The 19,443-nt window shown below is 42.9% G+C and overlaps 1 protein-coding gene across 2 annotated transcripts in view; it reads right to left on the bottom strand.

Moving 5' to 3' along the window:
• Positions 1-19,443, bottom strand: part of KCNIP2 (potassium voltage-gated channel interacting protein 2) — a 285,947-nt gene that overhangs the window by 41,872 nt on the left and 224,632 nt on the right. For both annotated transcript variants that reach the window (XM_086922655.1, XM_086922656.1), the window contains exons 2-3: positions 1,737-1,861; positions 534-603 (exon numbers count right to left, since the gene is read on the bottom strand). In XM_086922655.1, coding sequence (XP_086778781.1) covers positions 534-603; positions 1,737-1,861 — 195 coding nt within the window. The remainder of the gene's footprint in view (positions 1-533; positions 604-1,736; positions 1,862-19,443) is intronic.

The raw sequence follows: 19,443 nt of genomic DNA, 5'->3' as shown, positions 1-19,443 counted from the left end.
AAAGTAAAGTACTGGTCCACTTGTTCTCACACTGAAGTTAACTTCTTTTTAGGTGGATGTGCACAAACAAGTAGGCAAAATGAAGTCAGTCACAGTGCGAAACACCCAATCGCTGACGATGGCTGGCCCACTGCCTGCACTATGTTGTTTAGCATGGTGAGTGGAAGGAAAATGTAAATGACAGTTAAAGGGACCAATGTAGGGAGAAAGCTGATCCAAACCCCCTCTTGGTATGCATATATGCATTTTTCATGTATGATTTGTATTACATGAGGCTGGCTAAACTAACTAAAGCTGTTTCTAGTCCATGAGTAAAAGTGCATACTCCAGTACACTATAGGCAATATGACCTCATGGCCTATGCTGTCAAAGTAGCAATTCATTATTACATAATCAAATAATATTTTGTTTTGAGGAGCTTTTATTTTGTTGGAAAGGTTCAAAGAATGTTACAATGTGTCTGGGTTTAATGTTTGGAAAAAAGTATCCAATAATCTGCAACGCATGTCTCCCTATCTTAAACAAATACTCACCTCCTTGGGGAAAGAACTGGGAGTAAATCTGTTTAAAGTTGTCTTCATTAACAATGCCACTTGGACACTCCTGTCGAAACAAATGGGAAACAGATTACATCCTTCAAAGAGATAACAAGCATTGGCAATGCCAATAGGCCTTGCTTTAAAGGAATGTGAATGGTAATGTCAAGCACAACAAGTAGATAGCATGGGAATGGATGTGCATTTGCGTAGAAGCATAGAACTGTAGAATTATACTGGTTAGGTTAAAAGGCCAGGTAACACTTGCACTGTCCCACAAATTAATCTGCTGAAACTCACTTTCTTTTTATCCTCCAATTTGAAATTCTTTCACATTTACAGAAGAATATACAATTTTTAATTTTCATGTAGCCCAAATGATGACTAGGGCGGTACCGAATAGGAACTGATGGGTACTTTTTCCTAAACTCAAGGAATGTAGTGTTTTTTGTTACACGTTTTTGGTACACATTAGCACTATCACTTTTTCTTTGTCATCTCTAGTTGTGCCACATATTTGTATACACACCTGAACCACTCTTTTTCTTTGACCCTCAGACACTCTTTGTTGTTATGATATATGATTGGGGCATGTGTCTGTATGCAGGTCGTTAAACTTTGCCCTTGGACCTTCGTCAAAACTTTTGTTTCTTGTATATGTGCACATTGTCAAATTAATTCACCTTCTAAGATTCTTTGAAAGGAGACACATCTTGGCTCAATTTAATACCCCTGTGTTCTTAGTGAATTGTTTTATCCACAGCTTAGTCATGTGCCAATGTCATGTTGATTAGGGGGCTGATTTGTAGGACAACTTATGTTGTATCAGATTGTGCTTCTTCACACTTATGAATCACCTGTGTCACATTTCCTACTGTGAACATTGGCATAAATGTACATTTCTGCCTGTACATCTGTGATTGTGTAAAACAATGTGAGCATTTTCCGCAAACTGCAATTGCCCACGGCGAGCAAGTGCAAACAAGATCTGTACTTGTGCAGTTTCTCAGCATATCAACCATAAACTCTTTTAATAGAGTGTAAGTTGCTCTTCAGAACAGTTGCAAAGGGCTTTTATACACACAATATCTTGGAAAGTCTTCGAAATGTTTATTTCTAGTCTTTGCATGATGCCACAAGCATGACAAACCATCCTGTAATAATGGCATTCTTTTCATTCTGCTAAAGCTCTATACTCACATTCTTAAAACCTCGGTAAAGAACCTGCAGTTCCTTTTTGGTGAATTTGCTTTGTTCTTGTAGTTGCTCCAATCCCTCGGGACGATGGCACACCGTGGAAAGCTCAAACTCATCCTCCACACTATCTGCAAAAACCAAACCAAAAGCAGCACATTAATGTCAGCACATGAAAGAGAACGACCTTATATTGACATTTCTGATTACATCTAGCACCAATGCATGGACGCCGATTACCAAGAGTGCAGCAGAAGGGATACTTTTACCCAGAAGTCATTGCAAGATTAAACCCTGCCCTAGCGCTTCACCAGTCCCATATTTCCTGTGGAAGAGGGCTAGGGATGTTGCAACTAGCAGAGCTACAGAAAGCCATCAGGACCCTTACAGCCTGCTTATCTTCTATTCATGCCGCTGTCTTCTCGACCCCTGAAGGCAGGGGGTGCTAGAGGCGTGCTACCCTTGACAACCACAATTGATGCCCATGCACTGACGCTCCAATTTTGGCCAATAAAAAGTAACGCTGAGCTGATTCATTTTCCTAGGCACGACAAGAGAACAAGACAAATCATGTCTTAAAAACTCATTTTTAATTTTGTTCAACTTTATGTATAATTCAGCAATAGGTTTGATACAATCACTGTTTACACGTCTTGTAATTTATTTAAGTTTGTTGGAGTAGAACATGTGCCAAAAGTGGTGTATGCCTTGCTCACTGCATTTATAGTGCCACTGACATCAACACTCTCTCCATGTTGCAGACAGAACAACTGCCACTTTTTGAACAACATATCACATCTGTCTAACGCTGTTATGTTATGGTATGTGAATTTGTAGAGAGTGGTTAATCAACCCTAAATAAGGCTCTAAGTCACTCAGATACGTAAAGTATACAATGAAATAGACCTTCAAACTCTCTGTTCATGCACATATTAAACACATTCCCAACTAATGTTAAAATAAGTTAACATTTGCAAATGGGGTGTCTGAAAGTAAAACAATTATACGTTTGCAAGTCACATTCGTAACTATGGTCTGACATGAAAGTCATGTGGACTTTACTTGATTTTTCCAAAGGAAACGAGTTAAAAGTGATTGTCCCTTTAAGGTACTGATATGTTGTAGCCAAAGTGAAGGATACACAGATGGCTATATCCTCATGCTTGACTCTGATAACTTTTAAGGACTTTTAAAAAGATCACCAGCCTCATGACCTTGGAGAAATGTGGCTACATTTTATAAAGGTGGGAGGTATGTAAAGGGTGCATACTCACAGTACAAAGGTAGCCTGGGAGGAGGCAATGCACTCAGAACCAAGGAGAGTTGTTGATTCATTTTGTAAATCTAACAGGTTAGATGATGAAAACTAAGATATTTATTTTGGTTTTTTATAGCATGCTCAAGTGACCAACAACGGGCACTGCAGAGCAACATACATACAGACACAGACACGGAAGGAAAAGATGGGGGCAGAGTTATATACACTGGATTTGGGAGTGGATAGACTATGAACAGTTTGCAAAAGTTGTTTTAGACCAGGAGTTCCAACCTTTTCTGTAATATGAGCTACTTATGTTCAATGAACATCATCACGAGCTACTGATATTGTTAGTGTTGTAATAGTAACAGTAAAAGACAAGATTACATTATTGGACACCATACAAAAGATTACCAGCAGTGATCACCCCAGCTCACCAGGCATATTTGCCAGCAGTAATGCAAAAAAGAGTTTATCGTTGAGGAATGACTCAACCTGGGTAATACATAACATATACACCTGCAATTCTCCTTGCACTAAGTTAATATTAACAGTTATGTTTCTCTCCTATGCCACATGATTAATCACTGAATTATCAGCTTTAAATGTATTTGTGAAAAGTAACCATTTTTCTCCAAACATCAGTTTACGAGTTCTTAAAAGACATACATTTTCATCTCAAATGCACACTTTTAAATGTTGGCATACATATATTTAATCCACCAAACAAGCTCTTCTAATTTATTCAGCTGAGCTACACACAGGAGAGCTACTTATGGGTAGCTTCCCATAGCTCGCCAGCTACTCGTTGGCGAAGTCGGTTATAAACCAAGTACTTGGCGCAAAGGTAGTTCTTCAGTTGTTTGCACAATGATCTGATGTTTGGTTTATGTTGAAGAGACAATGGAAGGGAATTCCAGAGGGAGGAGCATTGAATGTCTAGAACCTGATATAAAGCTGTCTAACTTTCAATAGGAATACATTGAAATGGAGGTGAGAGGTGTACCTCAGACATCTATCTCTGCTGTGTACATAGTTTGGAGGCATAATCCAGAGCTTTGCAATGCCAAGCTTTGTGCATCAGACGAAGGCTCCCATATCTAGTTCTTTGTTGAGCTCACAGCCAATAGAGTGATTAGAATCTTTCAAGGATGGATTCTGCAATGAAGATTGCTATTTATTGAAGTTTACGTGTGTGTTTTACCAGTAGACACACAGGAACGCCATTTCAGTAATCAATGCATGAGGTGCCACCACAGAATTGAGGGCCATTCATTTCGGGTTCGGGGGATGCTCGTGAACAACTGCTGCCATCAAGGTCAATCCTTCATCACCTTGCCTCCCATTATGTGATGAGGGGTAGATTCCAGGCTCTCTGGGGTTTCTAAGATTTCTTTGATGTGGCTGGGCGGATCCACTCAGGGCAAGATCATCAGTATCCGCACTGCAAAGCATTGGCATGGCCTTCAGGCTTAATCTTAGCTAGGAGGAAGTGGACAGGACACCATCACCAACTTCTGGAATGTATCCTAATTAGCAGTGTTTACCTGGGTTATGAACCCAAATACCGACAAGTGAGCCTTTGAGCAGCTCCACCTTATATACATAAAGCCAGGTCGTTTGGCAGATGCTCACTGCCATTCAGTGTGTACTCCATTTAACAGGCTTAATGGGTATGTCAATCTGGCTGAGGTGGAGTTTCCCCTCTTACACAGACCTCTGGAAAGCACCCTTTGGACAGTTATCCATGTTGCAGCAAAGTAGAAGAAGATGTGGAGGACCAGTTTGTCATCTACAGACTACACACATACTCCAGCTTGCAAACTCTATACTTACACTAAAGTAAACATTTCTAAACAATTGCAAATAACCCTAAGGGTAGTTGCACAAGTAAAGTTCACAAAACCATTTACTTTACTCAAGTAAAGTTCACAAAACCCTTTACTTTACTCAAGTAAAGTTCACAAAACCCTTTACTTTACTCAAGTAAAGTTCACAAAGCCCTTTACTTTACTCACTTATGCTAAGGTATGTGAATGGTTACAACAATGGTAACTGTGTGTATTTTTCATGAACTTTTCATATATTAAAACAATAAACACTGAGGGGACACTGTCATCCCTCAGCCTCTGTACTTACCGTACACGGGAATCCACTAGCCAGCTCACCTGTGTACTGCTAGTCATTCCAAAAACTATATGCTGGCACCAGCAAGGGAGATGGGAGCATGTGCATTAACCCATTTGGACTACAAGTGGGGACAGTGATTGGGGTCTCCATTCTCTTGGCACCAATTCACAGTTCGTAAGGTAGTTAGGAATGAGGGTCCTCATAACATATTGCCAAAAAATAAAAATGGGAACAAGGGAAAAAAGGAAATGGTGGGCTGGCACAGATTCAGTTGCTGTGGTCTTTCATCTTCCTAAAGAAAAGTGTCTGTTGGGATCCGAAAAAAATGCATGTTGAAGGAACAGATAAGGTAGAAAGTTGTGTAGACTCTGCTGGGACTAAATATTTGTGTTGGTGGAAGGTGGTTCAAGAGAAAAGATCATGGTATACGTAAATGGGGAATTGCATGTGTGAGGGACAAACTAAATTTCTAACTGTCCTGGATTACATGAATACTTTGTAAGTTAAAAAAAACGTTGTTCATTACTTTAAAGCAGTCTTACCTAAGGTCTGTACATTTTCGTGACTATGAATACTTGTTAGTTGCATATTGTTGTATATTGTTTACTCCGTTTGTATTATCAGATGGGTATGTGTGCAGCTTATTGGACACTCTCATCATATACACCCCATCTGCATGCAAGGCTGAAATGTCTATCTCAATCTAGAGTAATAGTAACGTTATGATCCAAGTGTTGTACATCGCCCTGAAAACTGTTGACTCTTACTTCCAAACTTTGTTTGAAATTTGTAAATAGCTTCCATCCGAGGACATGACACTTTCTGTGTTCCGTGGCCTCAATTTAAAAAGCAGTATTCAAACAGAAATCTTCAAATACCCAACCTCTCCCCAAACATAATCCCGAAATAAGTTACAAGAACCATAGCTCTTTCTCTCAACTCCCGGAATAACAGATATATAGAAAATCACAAGCTGTAACACCACTCTACTAATCTTTGAACCTAGACATCAGAACCGGACCTCAAGGTCTTTAACATTTGACTTAATGATGCCCGCACACTAACCTGCTCAGAAAATAAGATGGGCTCCCCACAAGCTCTCGGCGCAATGAGGTACTCCTAAGTCAACATCACATCTGCCCAATAGTATAAACCTAGACACAGAGATCTTGTCCCTTTGTGACAAGATTCAAAAGGATAATTCCACTTCTTCCTATGCTACTCTAACCCAGCAAAAAAAATATTGTAACTCTCCCTTGATCTTAAGACCCTTACACCGATAAACCCAGCATTGTTTCTATGTCTGAGAAACCAGCACCTCTGTCTTGGCTATGTTCCCCAGTGATGACACACCTCTCTACCTGACAAAAGATTGAGATGCTTACCCTCCTCAAAAACAATAAAGAGCTATTTTGTATTTTTTTACTTCATGTTGTTATTATGTTGAACACTCTGACTTTGTCATTGTTATCAATGCCTCTAGAGACAACTTTTAGCGGAAGTTAGATCTGTCTGCACTGACCTTCATCATACTTGCTTAACTGTGTCATCACTCAAGAACATTGTAAATCATTATTTATTATAATTATTTTGTGTGATTGCAAGACCCTGGCATACTAAAACTAAGAAGAAATGGAAGAGAAATACCCCACCCTCGCCATGGATTGTAAAGAGTTATTTCACTTAAAGGCATATGTTAGCAATTGGTAATTGCTTGAAATAATCAGATTGTGAACAGTTAAATGTGTAGAACATTAACAAGACTGTGTTTCATACTTTAAATGATTCAGTATCATTAATCTGATTAAGTGAATAAATAATCTATTAAAAACATGCTTTGAATGAGTTTGCAATATCCACCCTCTTTCCCTTTAAATACAGACTACAGATGTGAAGAACACAAGTGAAAGTATATAAAAGGGCAAGACATTTAGTACTATACAGTTTGAGATAATCATTAAATGAAGAAGTAAAGCAAACGTATTAAAAGCGATGTAGTGGTTCCCTTAGAATTAACTGGGTCGAAGTTAGAGACTGCCCTTTATATGTGACTAGAGTTGGTATAATCCAATCATGAGACCTTTGTGAGAAAGGGGATCTGTTACTTGAAAAGGTCCTTTAGTGCTATATATGTTTCCTTGTGGCTATGGTAGAGATCCTTCTGGGTAGGGCAGTCTACATGGAGTATTTTCACCCAGGGTACTTCGTTCCCAGGTCTCCCCCAGACTGCGGTCCAGATTCTTGTTCGATTGAGATTTAACGATAGAGAATTGAGGGGATGCTAGTGAGTCAGGAGACTCAGAGCTGTGGTGTGAGAGATGAAATTTGAGTCACAGAATCTGGGAGAGCACAGGACACTTCTACCTAAAAAGAATGCAGAGTTCAATAGTTCTACCCATTCCCTATTTAAAATTCTCGGGAGCAGCTAAAGAAATTCAAAATAGAAAGTGCACATAAGCAGCTAATAAAAACAGTGGAAATCAAGTTGTTGTATTGCAGCACGGAAGAATGTACAGCAGATTTACCGTATAGCTTTGATGCTGTCAGCTAATATAGGGCAAGTAGTGTTTCCACGTTGGTTGCAGTGGTTGGAATCCTTTATGGTGTCAAGTGGCTATGGCTTCTCAGGAGAGGCGGTTTCTCTGGTAGCCCACGTCTGAAGCCAGTATAAGGGTCCCTGTAGGGACGCTTGCAGGTGCTTGTGTCAACGGTGGGGCCACTACTTCATATACTCTGGCAAATAGTTACATCTGTAAGTCAGTGGAAGTACATTCCATTTTTATGTGAGTGATGTCATAGAGGTGCTTGTTGGGGGATGTAGGCACCATAATGGTGTAAGTGTTTATTATTTGTGGATGCGTGAATACATTGCATTGGGGAAGCAAGAGTGAAATTTTGCTTTCTGATTTTGTAATTGGGATTGTGGCAACTGGTAGAAGACCATATACAGGATGATGGACGTAAGGACCACTAGTTTGGAGCTGTTGACACTTGTAAAACTGTGTAGACAGACGAGAATTCAAAGCACGTTTTGACTACTTCGATGAGTCTTCACTGTCAGAAACTACTACAGGATTATGTCACAGAAAATCCCACCTCTAAACCACAAGGATTGTCTATAATTACCATCACAGTGAATCTATACTAAAAAACTACCAATCTGTTCTAGTAAATGTGTACAGGGAGATAATACAACTGAAACTATAATGACAATCACTACATAGCAATTCTCCAACAATCACGTTCAGCATAACTGCAGGTTGACGTGCAACATATCCCTGAGATTGGACATATGATTGTGTCAGATAACCTTGATGTATTCGTCCTTACTGAAAGATGGGTCTGTACTGAAAAAGCAGTCTCATGAGGTACCAATGTTTTCTTTGGGCACTCCAATTTACACCACGGAGATCAAAACAGAGTCCTCTATGATGCAGATTTATTTATTTATTAATGCACAATAATAATAATCTCATTCAATATGGTTTCACAATTATTCATTACAAAAGGCTCAAATCTCAGGTATGTGTAAAATTGAGACATCAATCCTTGCAGATAGGTCAGATCACTTCCTTATCCCATTTTCTCTACATTTCTTCGAGGGTGTAACCACGCTAATATAAAAGCCCCCAGATAGGTTTGAGACCTTAAAGTCAAGGATGTGACCACTCTTGTAACTAAAGTAGTCGCCTCCTGAAAACCCCAGCTATCAGCTCAAGGAGTCACAGGCTTGGGCAGTGGCTAAAGGAGACCAAGACCGAGATTGTGGATACTGTAGCAACAAAAACTCTGAAAAATCAGAACAACGGTACTTAAAAGGTCTGAATGATTAAAGAAGGATGCTTAGAGCTGTGGAGTGCATGTGGCACCAAGATCCTTCCACTCAAATTCTTGCAAAACTAAGTTAAGAAATAAATAAAAAGGAATAAGATTATCTTTGAACCAAACTGAATTTTTCAGATCAGAGACTGACCTATCAAAAAGCCTTTTAAAACAGTGAAAATAGCTATAAACCCCAATCTACAGGGTGATACGACTATTACAAAAAAAATGTGAGATGTTCTCCACATTTTTGAAAAAAGTACGAAAAAGGCCAAACTCTCTCAAGGCCAGAATAAATTTGACGTGCAGAAACCTAAAATATTCTTCTAAAACGTCACACCCACTAAAATGCTCAATATCATTGTCAAGACCAGACCGTGCTCTCATTTTCTAGAATAGTCTTCTTCTATACTTTTTGAATTTATAGTTCCTTTTACCCTGCTGGACACATCTAATTAAAATCTCCCTGGCACAAGGTACTTCCTGTTTCCACGGACAGACGCTCCTGATGCTTCGCTCAAGCTGAGCCGTAAGTCCCTCCAGGGCCGTTATGCTTTTGCATTCAAGCGCAGCTCTGCCTGGGTTTATTCCAGTTTCCCTACTAGGCGCAATTATTTGGACGTGCCCTGAAGCGCTGCCTCACCCAGTGTCGCATTAATCAATCCTCGCCTCCACCTCTACTCATTAGGTTGGATGGGCGTTTGTACCTAGGGCTACTTACCAGGGATAGGTGATGAATGGTACCTGACATTTGTAGGTGAGTGCTACTGAACTAATTAACCGCTTGACTACGCACTCACTTTGTTGTATGGCACTTACGATACTCACTTAAAGGGCACTGTGCTGTCTCTTTAGATGTGTGAGAATGTGGTCCAAACACACTGCACCCAACTGTTCTGCGCAATATGTTGTTTTTATATTACCACAGGTATACCGGCGAATCTGCTGAACAGCCGGATCACTGGTTTTGTATTATACTGCGTCATTTTGCAAACACACCTTTATCTTTATTGTTTTCACATACACTTTGCCGTAAATGTTATAAAAAGGGATCCTGAAGAAGGCCACTACACTGTTACAGGCCATTACGGGCGATACATGTTGATCACTTTTCAGTGCAGCTGCCTCTAATTACAGCAGCCACACTACTCAATTTCTGTTTTTAATCCTGGCACCAGGAAGCATCAATAAACTACGGTAGGCTTACCTCGTAGCTAGTTTTACCCACTCTCTCACCCCTGTTTAGTCAGCAATGCACTACCTCACTCACACATTCGCTCACATTGGGTTTTAGTCATACCCCTCTTCTTCACTAAAACATCCCTGAGCTCCTCCCTCGCAGCAAGGGGGATTTAGCCTGCGTCACGACTTGGTGAGTGAGGGAAACCATCCTTTAAAAGGACCCCTCTTTCACAGCACTGTTTGTTTCCATTCGTTCTCATTGAGACAGCGTGCAGTCAATTTTTCCCGGACCCGAGGGCTCTTTGATCTAGCCCCCTATTGTGTATTGTACTAAATGGTGTAGCCCTGAGCAGGTTCTCCTAATAACTTTAAAATCGAAGTTGGCAAAATCTATCCCTCTAAGCCCTCTGTTCTTCACCAATTCCAACTCCACTCATTTCAAACTTCATGTATAAGCTGTGTCTGCACCCTCCAATACTCCAACATCTCCTACCACTATTATCTTGACGATACTCTGCTAGATTTGAAGACGCCCTCAGCTAAAGACACTGAGCCTGGATTTTAGTCTGGCATCTAATCTTGGACGATGCTACATCACCAGAAATTTAACCTGCTTGCAACAGAAGTCCTCCTGATTTCCCTTTGAAACTGCTCAATCGCTGCTTTGTGGAATGAACATCAACTGATTGTGCTAAGTAGGTGTTCACTCTCCTGCAAGCTATTAGATCCTTCTTCTCAGAACCTGACTTCAAACAAGCCTTTCAATTTCGGGTGTTATGAAAGTTTTACTAAGGAACATCCCTTCTCACCAGAATCCCCTTGCTGTATCTACCCCCTCTCAAAATGGCCCTGCACTGAGCAGCTAGGTTTGAAACTTGCTTGAGAAACTTATATTACATCTCTCTAACTTTTATTGCACTGAATTGCTCAACACTGAGGCAAGATATATCTATAAACCAGCCTGCATAACCAAGGCTTAAGGTCTCGGCCACATCTATTGTTCATAACATCTTGTGTGTTGGTTTTATGGGAACATTGCTTAACATCTTGTTAGAAACGGGGTCTCTATTTGGCATAGGTATGCACCCTGTCCAAGTAGGGAAATAGGACATCTTGTTGGCATGGGCATGCACCCTGTCCAAGTAGGGACCACCACTCTAGTCAGGGTAAGTGTAGTACACACTAAAGGTTCACTTGTGTTCACCCTCTGGTAACTTCGCAAAGAACAGTCAGGCTAAACTAAAGAGAAAATGTGTAAAGTATTTGTGCACACACACAAACACAAACACACACACACACACAGTAACACAGTGAAAACACCACAAAGGTACTCCACAGCAGTTTAGAAAATAGCCAATATTTATATGAGTAAAACAAGGCCAACGCATCAAAAATCCAACATACACAAGTCAGAATATGAATTTTGCAAGATTAAATCAAAATGCAGTCAATAGCTCCAACTGTGGCTATCTGGTCATGCTTGACAGAAGAATCCAAAAGTTCAGTCTGACTGTAATGGAGCACGGGCCAGATACAGGATTCTTGCAGACCTGCTGACGGTACCTTGGATGCGTCAACGCTCAGGGACGATGCGTTGAAATCCGGAGGTCATGCGTCTCTATTGAAGGTTATGAATTGGTTCCGCAGAAGGGCACAGTCATTGATGCGCTGATGTCAAGAGTGCTGTGCGTCTGCTCTGAGGCATCAACATCATACTGTTGGGCTGTAGACGATGCATTATTGATAGGTCACACTAGTCCAGGGATGTGTCGGAGTCAGGAAGACGCAACACAGACATTGGTGAAGTTGTATCCAAGACTCATGGTCAGATGTCCCAGGCAGGCTTCATGATGGTGGTCACAGCGGGATGTCATTGAGAAGTGCAGTTCTTCGGTTGTGGTCTTCCCTGTTGGCCTCGGTAGTATAAAGAGTCGAGTTCACCGGAGCTTCGTGTTGACTTTCGTTGTGTTGATATTAGGAATCGGGCGGTATCTGTACTTGGCTTTCTTCGTTCTGCTGTAGCCCAGCTCACTTGCTAATTTGGATTCTATTACAGGACCGGAGGCTTCAGATTATGCTTCTCAATCTTTACTGCATAAAACACAGCAGCCAATGAAAATGAATATTTTCACAAAAACAGTAAAATAAACTTCATTTCCCATGAGTACACATGAGTATAGGCACACCCCCATAGTCCATAAGAACCCCTTGCGTGCTCCCATCATCCTCTTTCTTTGCTGGTCACAAGTCAGAGCTAAGTGCACCTCCCCTCTGGTCCCCTCACTCTGCTTGTGGTTTGGGGTGCTGTTGGGGGTTTATATTGCTATGGTTTGATGTTACTGCGGGATCATCCGCTTATACTTGGTGTCTTAAGGCTTTAGCACATTTGTTCTTGTTATTGGTGCTCTTTTTGTTCGAAATAATTGCAACTCTCTGACTTTAGTTTTCTCACTCTCGCTTTGGGCCGTTCGGCTTTCAGCTGTAATTATTCCCGCTGTGGAGCGCGCGCTTCGAAGCGCTTAAAGGGACGGTCCTTGACCGGCAAGGAGCCGCCGCGCATTTCAGTGGAGCCTGGTACCGGCAGCCTGAAGGCGCGCATGGGCTCCCCTGATAAGCCCTGACGTTCAGACCGGGTGGCTCTCGGCCGACGCGCGCGCCCGAAACGCTGACCACATTGGGCTATTTTGGTAGGTTTTTTGGTCGCTTTTGGGCTGCGCGCCTCTGCGCGATACCCTGGCTTACAGGAACGCACGTGTTCGCATGTTCCACACACCGGCGTGCTCCTTGTTAGATCGCCAGAGATAATTGGTTGTAAAATAGTGGAGGCCCAGGGTGTGCACACTCTCAGGAGATCTAAGGGCCGAGGTCACTGACCTAATTGATTACAGCTTTGCTGAGGGGGTTTGGGTAATGTTGCCGGATTTTTCATTTGTACCAGTGTGCTTTGGGCTGACCCCCCCCATTACCCCCCAGGTGTGAGAAATACTAGGGTGTTCTCCCTTGTACCGTGAGCTGTTTACCTGCACCATGGAAGATTGGGTACGGTACCTGGATGAGGAATATGCAGATGGGGAGGAGATTGTTGAGGAACAGCAGGAAGCTGTCTTGGAGGACAACATTGTAGAAGCATTGGATGCCTCGGTCCAAGCTTCCGTGAATCGAGCCATGGAGACAAAGGTCCCTCAGACAGTGCAAGAGGCACTTGCAGTGGCCCTACGCCCCTTACGGAAACAACTTGAGGGTTTTGCGAAACGCCACGGATATGATTAGAAGAAAAAAGGAAAGCAAGCAGCCTCTTCTTCTTCCGCCACAGGTTCGGCCGAGCAGACGCAATGGCCGCATGCGCAATCCATGGCTTCCCTACCAGCAAGAGGGGCATTAGACCAGCTCTATACAGGTGGTAAAGCGAGGAATAAAAGGCCGATTCCAACGGACACTGATACCACCACCACCAATACGGATACCAACACGGACACTGACACCTCTGTGGAGCAACCTCCCCCTCCCAAAAAGGCTAAGGTTATACCCAAAACGGCGGAGGACAAGGTTGCCAGAACCTTTAACTTTGACCCTTCGGACATAGTACACCCTCGATCTTCGGACTGGGTCCCGCCGCAGGCAGTTTCCGAATACCTTCACGAGAACCTCAGGAAGAGCTTCAATAGAAAGGTCCGTAACCGGTTGCGGTCGGAGTGTTCGCGTCCAGATATCCCGGACGGTGTGGCGGACACTCCGGAGATAGATGCCAGCATTTTAACCTTTTTGAGGAAGTTTTCGAAGGACCCCAAACGGGGGTTAGACCGGGCTTGGCGGGGATGCCAAGATAAAATGCTTGACGTTGTGGGGCCCCTGGCGAAAATCCTAGAGATGGCCCTGGTGGCCAAGGAAGGGGTAACTCCTGTGGATCCGGACATCTTGGCAGGCAAGGCTCAGCGCGCTATTTGCCTGGTAGGCAATGCGAATTGCGCAATCTCTTCGGAGAGGCGCAAGTCTTTGTTGCTCAGGATGGACAGTAACTTAACAGAACTTGCCGAAGCTGAACCAGGCCCTCTGGTGGGGGGCTTTTTGTTCGGAGACCATTTCGTCAAAGATGTCACTAAATACGTGGGGACATTCACCGCCTTGGATAAGGCACAGAGTGGAATCAAACGCGCCCTCACTCAGGGGGTTTTCAACAGGGCCGGGCGAGGCGGGAGTCGCTCGTCAGGCCGAGGTTTTCAGCAAGGCTTCCAACGAGGAGACTTTGGTCGCAGGCGTGGAGAGTTGGACTCCACCCGCTGTGGCACCTTCTATCCATCCACAAGGAGGTTTAACAAAGGATGTTTCCAGTCAGGAAACAACAGAGCGAGCTTCAAGTTGAACCAAAATACCGGTGAGTGTAACAGATGTCTCTCTACTTCCATTGGGGGGGCGCATGCAGCCCTGTCTGCCACAGTGGCAAGCCTTGACTCAGGACGCTTGGGTGCTGCAGACCATTCAGGGGTTTCAGCTGGAGTTCTACTCTCATCCGGCGCAAGCGTCCCCCCCGCCACCTCTCCATTTTCCCCAACTAGATCACAATTTCATAGACGAAGAGGTGGCAGACTTGCTGAAGAAGGGCGCGATTGCTCAATGTCAGAGAGGCCCTCGCGGTTTCTCCATTAATGTCTTTATTGTCCAGAAGAAAGGGGGTGGCAACAGGTTAGTGCTCAACCTCAAAGAGTTCAACCAGTATCTGACATACAACCATTTCAAAATGGAAGGTATTCATTTATTAGCAGATTTGTTGCAGGAAAAAGATTGGTTGGTCCGTCTGGACCTCAAGGATGCATATCTTTCTATACCGATTTTTCCTCCACACCACAGGTTCCTGCAGTTTCTCTGGAACGGCCAATGCTACGAATACTTGGCCCTTCCTTTCGGTCTCTCCTCGGCTCCCTGGTGCTTTACCAAAGTGATGAAACCGGTGGTAGCCTATCTCAGAGAAAGAGGAGTACGACTGATCATTTATCTAGACGATATTCTGATCATGGCGCAGGACCAGTCCGTCCTGCAGCAGCAGTTGATCATGACTACTTCGCTGCTCCAGGACTTAGGGTTTGTGATAAATCTAAAGAAGTCGGTGATGGTCCCGACACAGGTAATAGAATTCCTGGGGTTCACGATCAATTCCCAGACAGCGCAACTATGCTTTCTTTGAGCCTCGACGTTGGATTCCTGTTTTCTGTCGTACTGCTATATAGTTCACGGTCTTGCTATATCCTGTCTCCCTTTCTGCAAGCTGCCAATTACAGAGGACACACTAATTCCCCAGCACTCACCTTCCCTCCAGCTCCTGGTAGCATTCTTCCCCGCCTGTTCAGAAACCTCAGAAGAAACTCTCGTGGCCCCCGTGGAATTCCCATTGTTGTGGACACGATGGAATTCCTCCTTCCATGCCGAGTGTGTTGCTCATCTCTGCCCTCACTTTTATTTTTATTTTTGGATTCCCTTCGATTTTGGTGTTACTCGAGTTCACGTTGTGTTCATTATTAGCAGCTGACGCCTCCGGGGGACGCCCCGCCTTCCTTTGCTCATAGCTCTGAGTGAAGAGTTTTTTGCCTGCCTTTGTTTCCGTCCTGTTTAAGGGCTTGTACTTTGAATACCTTTAACGCGCCTCCGCGCGTGGATTATATTTGAACTTCATGTGGAGCCTGTCAGTTACATATGATTTATGAGTAAAGCGAAGCAGCGCAGAGCTTGTGTTATTTGGACATTACTATTTATTCTTTTTTGAAACTCTGCAAGCTCTTACTATACTCCAGCCCTCATTCCTTCGTGATTCATGGTTTTGGCTGTGAATTCTATACAGTTACAGAAAACCATCACATGCTACCAGTCCTACATTTACAGTAAGTGGAAGAGTGCACAATATCTATGGTGGGAGTTTAATGTTTGCTTAAGCCTCTCCAGCACTGACAGTTATTATTTATTTCTCTTTCCCAATAGTTCTTCCTCATTTTCCTGTTGGACCTGGCACCCTCCCTGTCGGCTGCTTTTGGGACTTCTTGGATGGTTCTTCTTGGTCCCTCCTTTTTTTGGATACATTGGCTCCCTGGTGTGGTTGTAATCTCGAACACAGGGTAGCGATATTTCTGGGAAAGGAAAGGACACCCTCTTTGCTCCTGGGGAAAAAAGGGGTCTTCGGTTTAGAACCCTTACATCCCGACAGTTGTGCCTTGGTGTAAATGGGCCTATTTGCAGTTGCGAAGAGCTAAAACTTGAGGATTTAAACTTTTGTCACAGGACCTGTTCATATGATGTCAGCCAAGGATCCAGGACCAGGAGAGGCACCTCTTGGGGCTCAGGAACTCACTCCAGCAGAGGCCAGAAGGGCCCATATACAGGTACACTTCAGCGGGTCAGCTGGACAGTTGCAGGGAGGCTTCTGGAGTAAGTTGTCTCCCTTTAGCTCATACAAGTCAGCCAACTGATTCTTGGAGTCACTCTGGTTAGCCTGGGATGGAGGGAGCTAGTCCAGTCTTCCTTCTCAGAGAGCAGGACAGTCCTCTAGCAGCAGGGAAGCCCACTGGCGGCCAAGCCAGTCTTCAAGCAGAAAGACAGCCCTCTGATAGTAGCAGGGCATTCCTCTGGGGAGCAAGGCAGTCTTCCTTCTGGAATGTCCACAGGTCAAGATGAGTGTCTCTGGAGGTCCAACATTTACATATAGAGCCCACCCTAGAATGTAGGTATTTCCTATGCTAGCCCCACATCTGGTTCTGGAAAGCTCTTCGCTTCCCCTATCAAGGTGCCAAGAAGTGTTGGGTGAAAAAAGACTAGTGTAAGGTTCCTTTGTGATTTCTGAGGCAAAGCCCTTTGAAACGCAAGTGGGGCTTGGTATAGCTTCACCCCCAGCAATCAATGCAGAATGGCCCATCCTGCCCACACCTAATCTCTTTTGTGTCACTATCTGGAAGGAATACACAAACCCCAGAAGCAGAGCCATTCAGTTATGTGACCCAGGACACTGGCAGAAGGCACAAATGGTTAGGACAAGAAAATACCAACTTTCTAAAAGTGGCATTTTAAAGATTCAGACTTAAAAACTGACTTTGCCATTAAAGTAGATTTTATATTACAATTCATTTAAGTCTAAACAGTATATCTGCTATTAATCCAAAGGCAGCGCGTATTAAATGTGATAATGTAACCCAATATTAGTCAATAGGAGAGAGAGGATTTACAACTGTGAAAACGACTTAAGGAGTTTTTCACTGCTAGGACATGCAAAACGGAAACCACATGTCCTACTTTTTAAATACAATGCACCCTGCCCTATGAGACTTTAGAGCCTAACTTAGGGGTGACTTAGAGGAATTAAAAAGGAAGGGTTAGGCCTGGCAAAAGGTTTATTTTGCCAGATAAAAATGGCAGTTTAAAACTACAGGCTGCAAGGGCAGGTGTGAGATGTGTTTTGAAAGGCTACTTTAGTGGGTGACTCAATGAGTGCTGCAAGCTTACTAAAAGCTTTTAATTCACAAGCCCTGCGTATGTGCACTACCATGTACTAGGGACCTAAAAGTAAATTAAATGTACCAATCAGGTGAAAGCCAATTATTCCATGTTTTAGGAAGAGAACACAAGTAAATTACAACAAGTTAGCAGGGAAAAAGTGCCCAAATCACTAATGCCAACAAGAACGGGTTCAACAACAGTAGGTGAAAATCTGGGACAGACCCTGCAAAAAAGGGTCAGGTCTAACAGTGGCACAATGAGTGCTGCACCCCACTAGTGGCATTCAATTTATAGGCCCTATGAACACTGTGGGTACCCTATGCTAGGGACTTATAGGTAAGTTAGAGGCAGAGCACAAACAGTTGTTAGCAGGGTAAAGTTCACAGAGTTCTATATATCCTTAAAAAATAGGGATTCAGCAAAAGACCAAAATATTCAGAAACAGCAAATTTCCAACATAATACGTTTACCAATTACCTGTCTACAGAAAGTACTTAATTGAACTCCACTACCAAAATATGAAATGACTGCTTAATCCACAATGTTACTTAACCGGTAACATACGGGCCTTACACACTGTGGAAATCATGTTCTATTCAGGTACACTCCATAACCACGATAGTAAATAAGGCATACATTAATTTTCCTGTTTTCCAATCCTTGTTAGAATTGCTGGGTGTCCTGCAGAGTTCTTCGCAAAAGTGTATGAACATGTTATGAATAGAAAGTTGGAATGATCAAGATAATTATTTAGAAAATAGCACTTGATGAAGCCAAATAAGGTAAGACCTCAACTAGGTAGGGCTGCTTGTTGCCTTGTGTAAAGCTGACACAACTTAGCAGTCTGGTCCAGACTGTGCTTATAATAACAAGGATGAGCTACAGAGAAATGATAAGTGATATCCTGAAGTATTCAGTGTGATTAAGAGGTACTTGCTCAAGCATTTTCAATATTTTGTCAGTTTTTTTCCTGGTTCTTCATCATCAAGCAATTTTTTGAAATTAGAGTTAAAATGGCTAATCCAAGAAGATAAGGACCTGCCCTGCTATATATAGGTTATATGTAAGTTTCCCTTGTCCTGATGTCTTTTAGCCATATCAAAGGCAAAACGCTAGAACAAAGACCCCTAGCTAGCAGGTTCAGTAAGTGAACACTCAATGTTGTCATCTGCTGTGATCTGCAGGTCACTGGATTGAAACTTGGCAAGGCCAAGTCATCATCCATCCTTCCACGGTGAGTACATCGAGTGCACTAAATCGAGCAGTAATAGCCACTTTCATTTACAGCACTTTGAAATGGCAGCAGTGTATTATCATGTGCCACATAAAAAATACATTAGTGTTACGTCTTCCCAACCAGATAGGGGATTTGGATCAGCCTCTTCAATCATCGATTCTCTTGTGTCAGACTCCTTCAGTCATTGCTTGAAGAAAGGGTCATTCATATTTTGGATCAGCACAGAGGCTTATTTCTCTTTTAACTATAGCCATTGGCTATTAGTTGTGATACTCAGACCCTTTTGCACTTGGTCTTCTTTTGTGACTTTTACAAATACCTCACCAAATGCATTTTAATTCCGTTATTGTGTAAACACAAATTTAGAGTGATGCTAATTTTCCTCCAACAATTGGATGGCCCACTTATTTGTAAATTCGTGGGCATAGGGGTAGGTAAAATTAAATAAATAAAAAAATGAAACCACTTACAATTGAACTCGCTGCATTGCTGACTCGGTGATGCAGCAAGCGCAAGGTAAGTGGCTTTATTTATTTATTTGATTTTACTTACCACGTCGCCTGTTGAGTTTCACGCCGCTCCACTCGCCCCCTTCCCGCTCCACTACGCAC

The sequence above is a fragment of the Lissotriton vulgaris genome, chromosome 5, assembly GCF_964263255.1.
Source record: "Lissotriton vulgaris chromosome 5, aLisVul1.2, whole genome shotgun sequence".
NCBI classification, from domain to species: domain Eukaryota; kingdom Metazoa; phylum Chordata; class Amphibia; order Caudata; family Salamandridae; genus Lissotriton; species Lissotriton vulgaris.
This window is presented reverse-complemented; position numbering and strand designations above follow the sequence as displayed.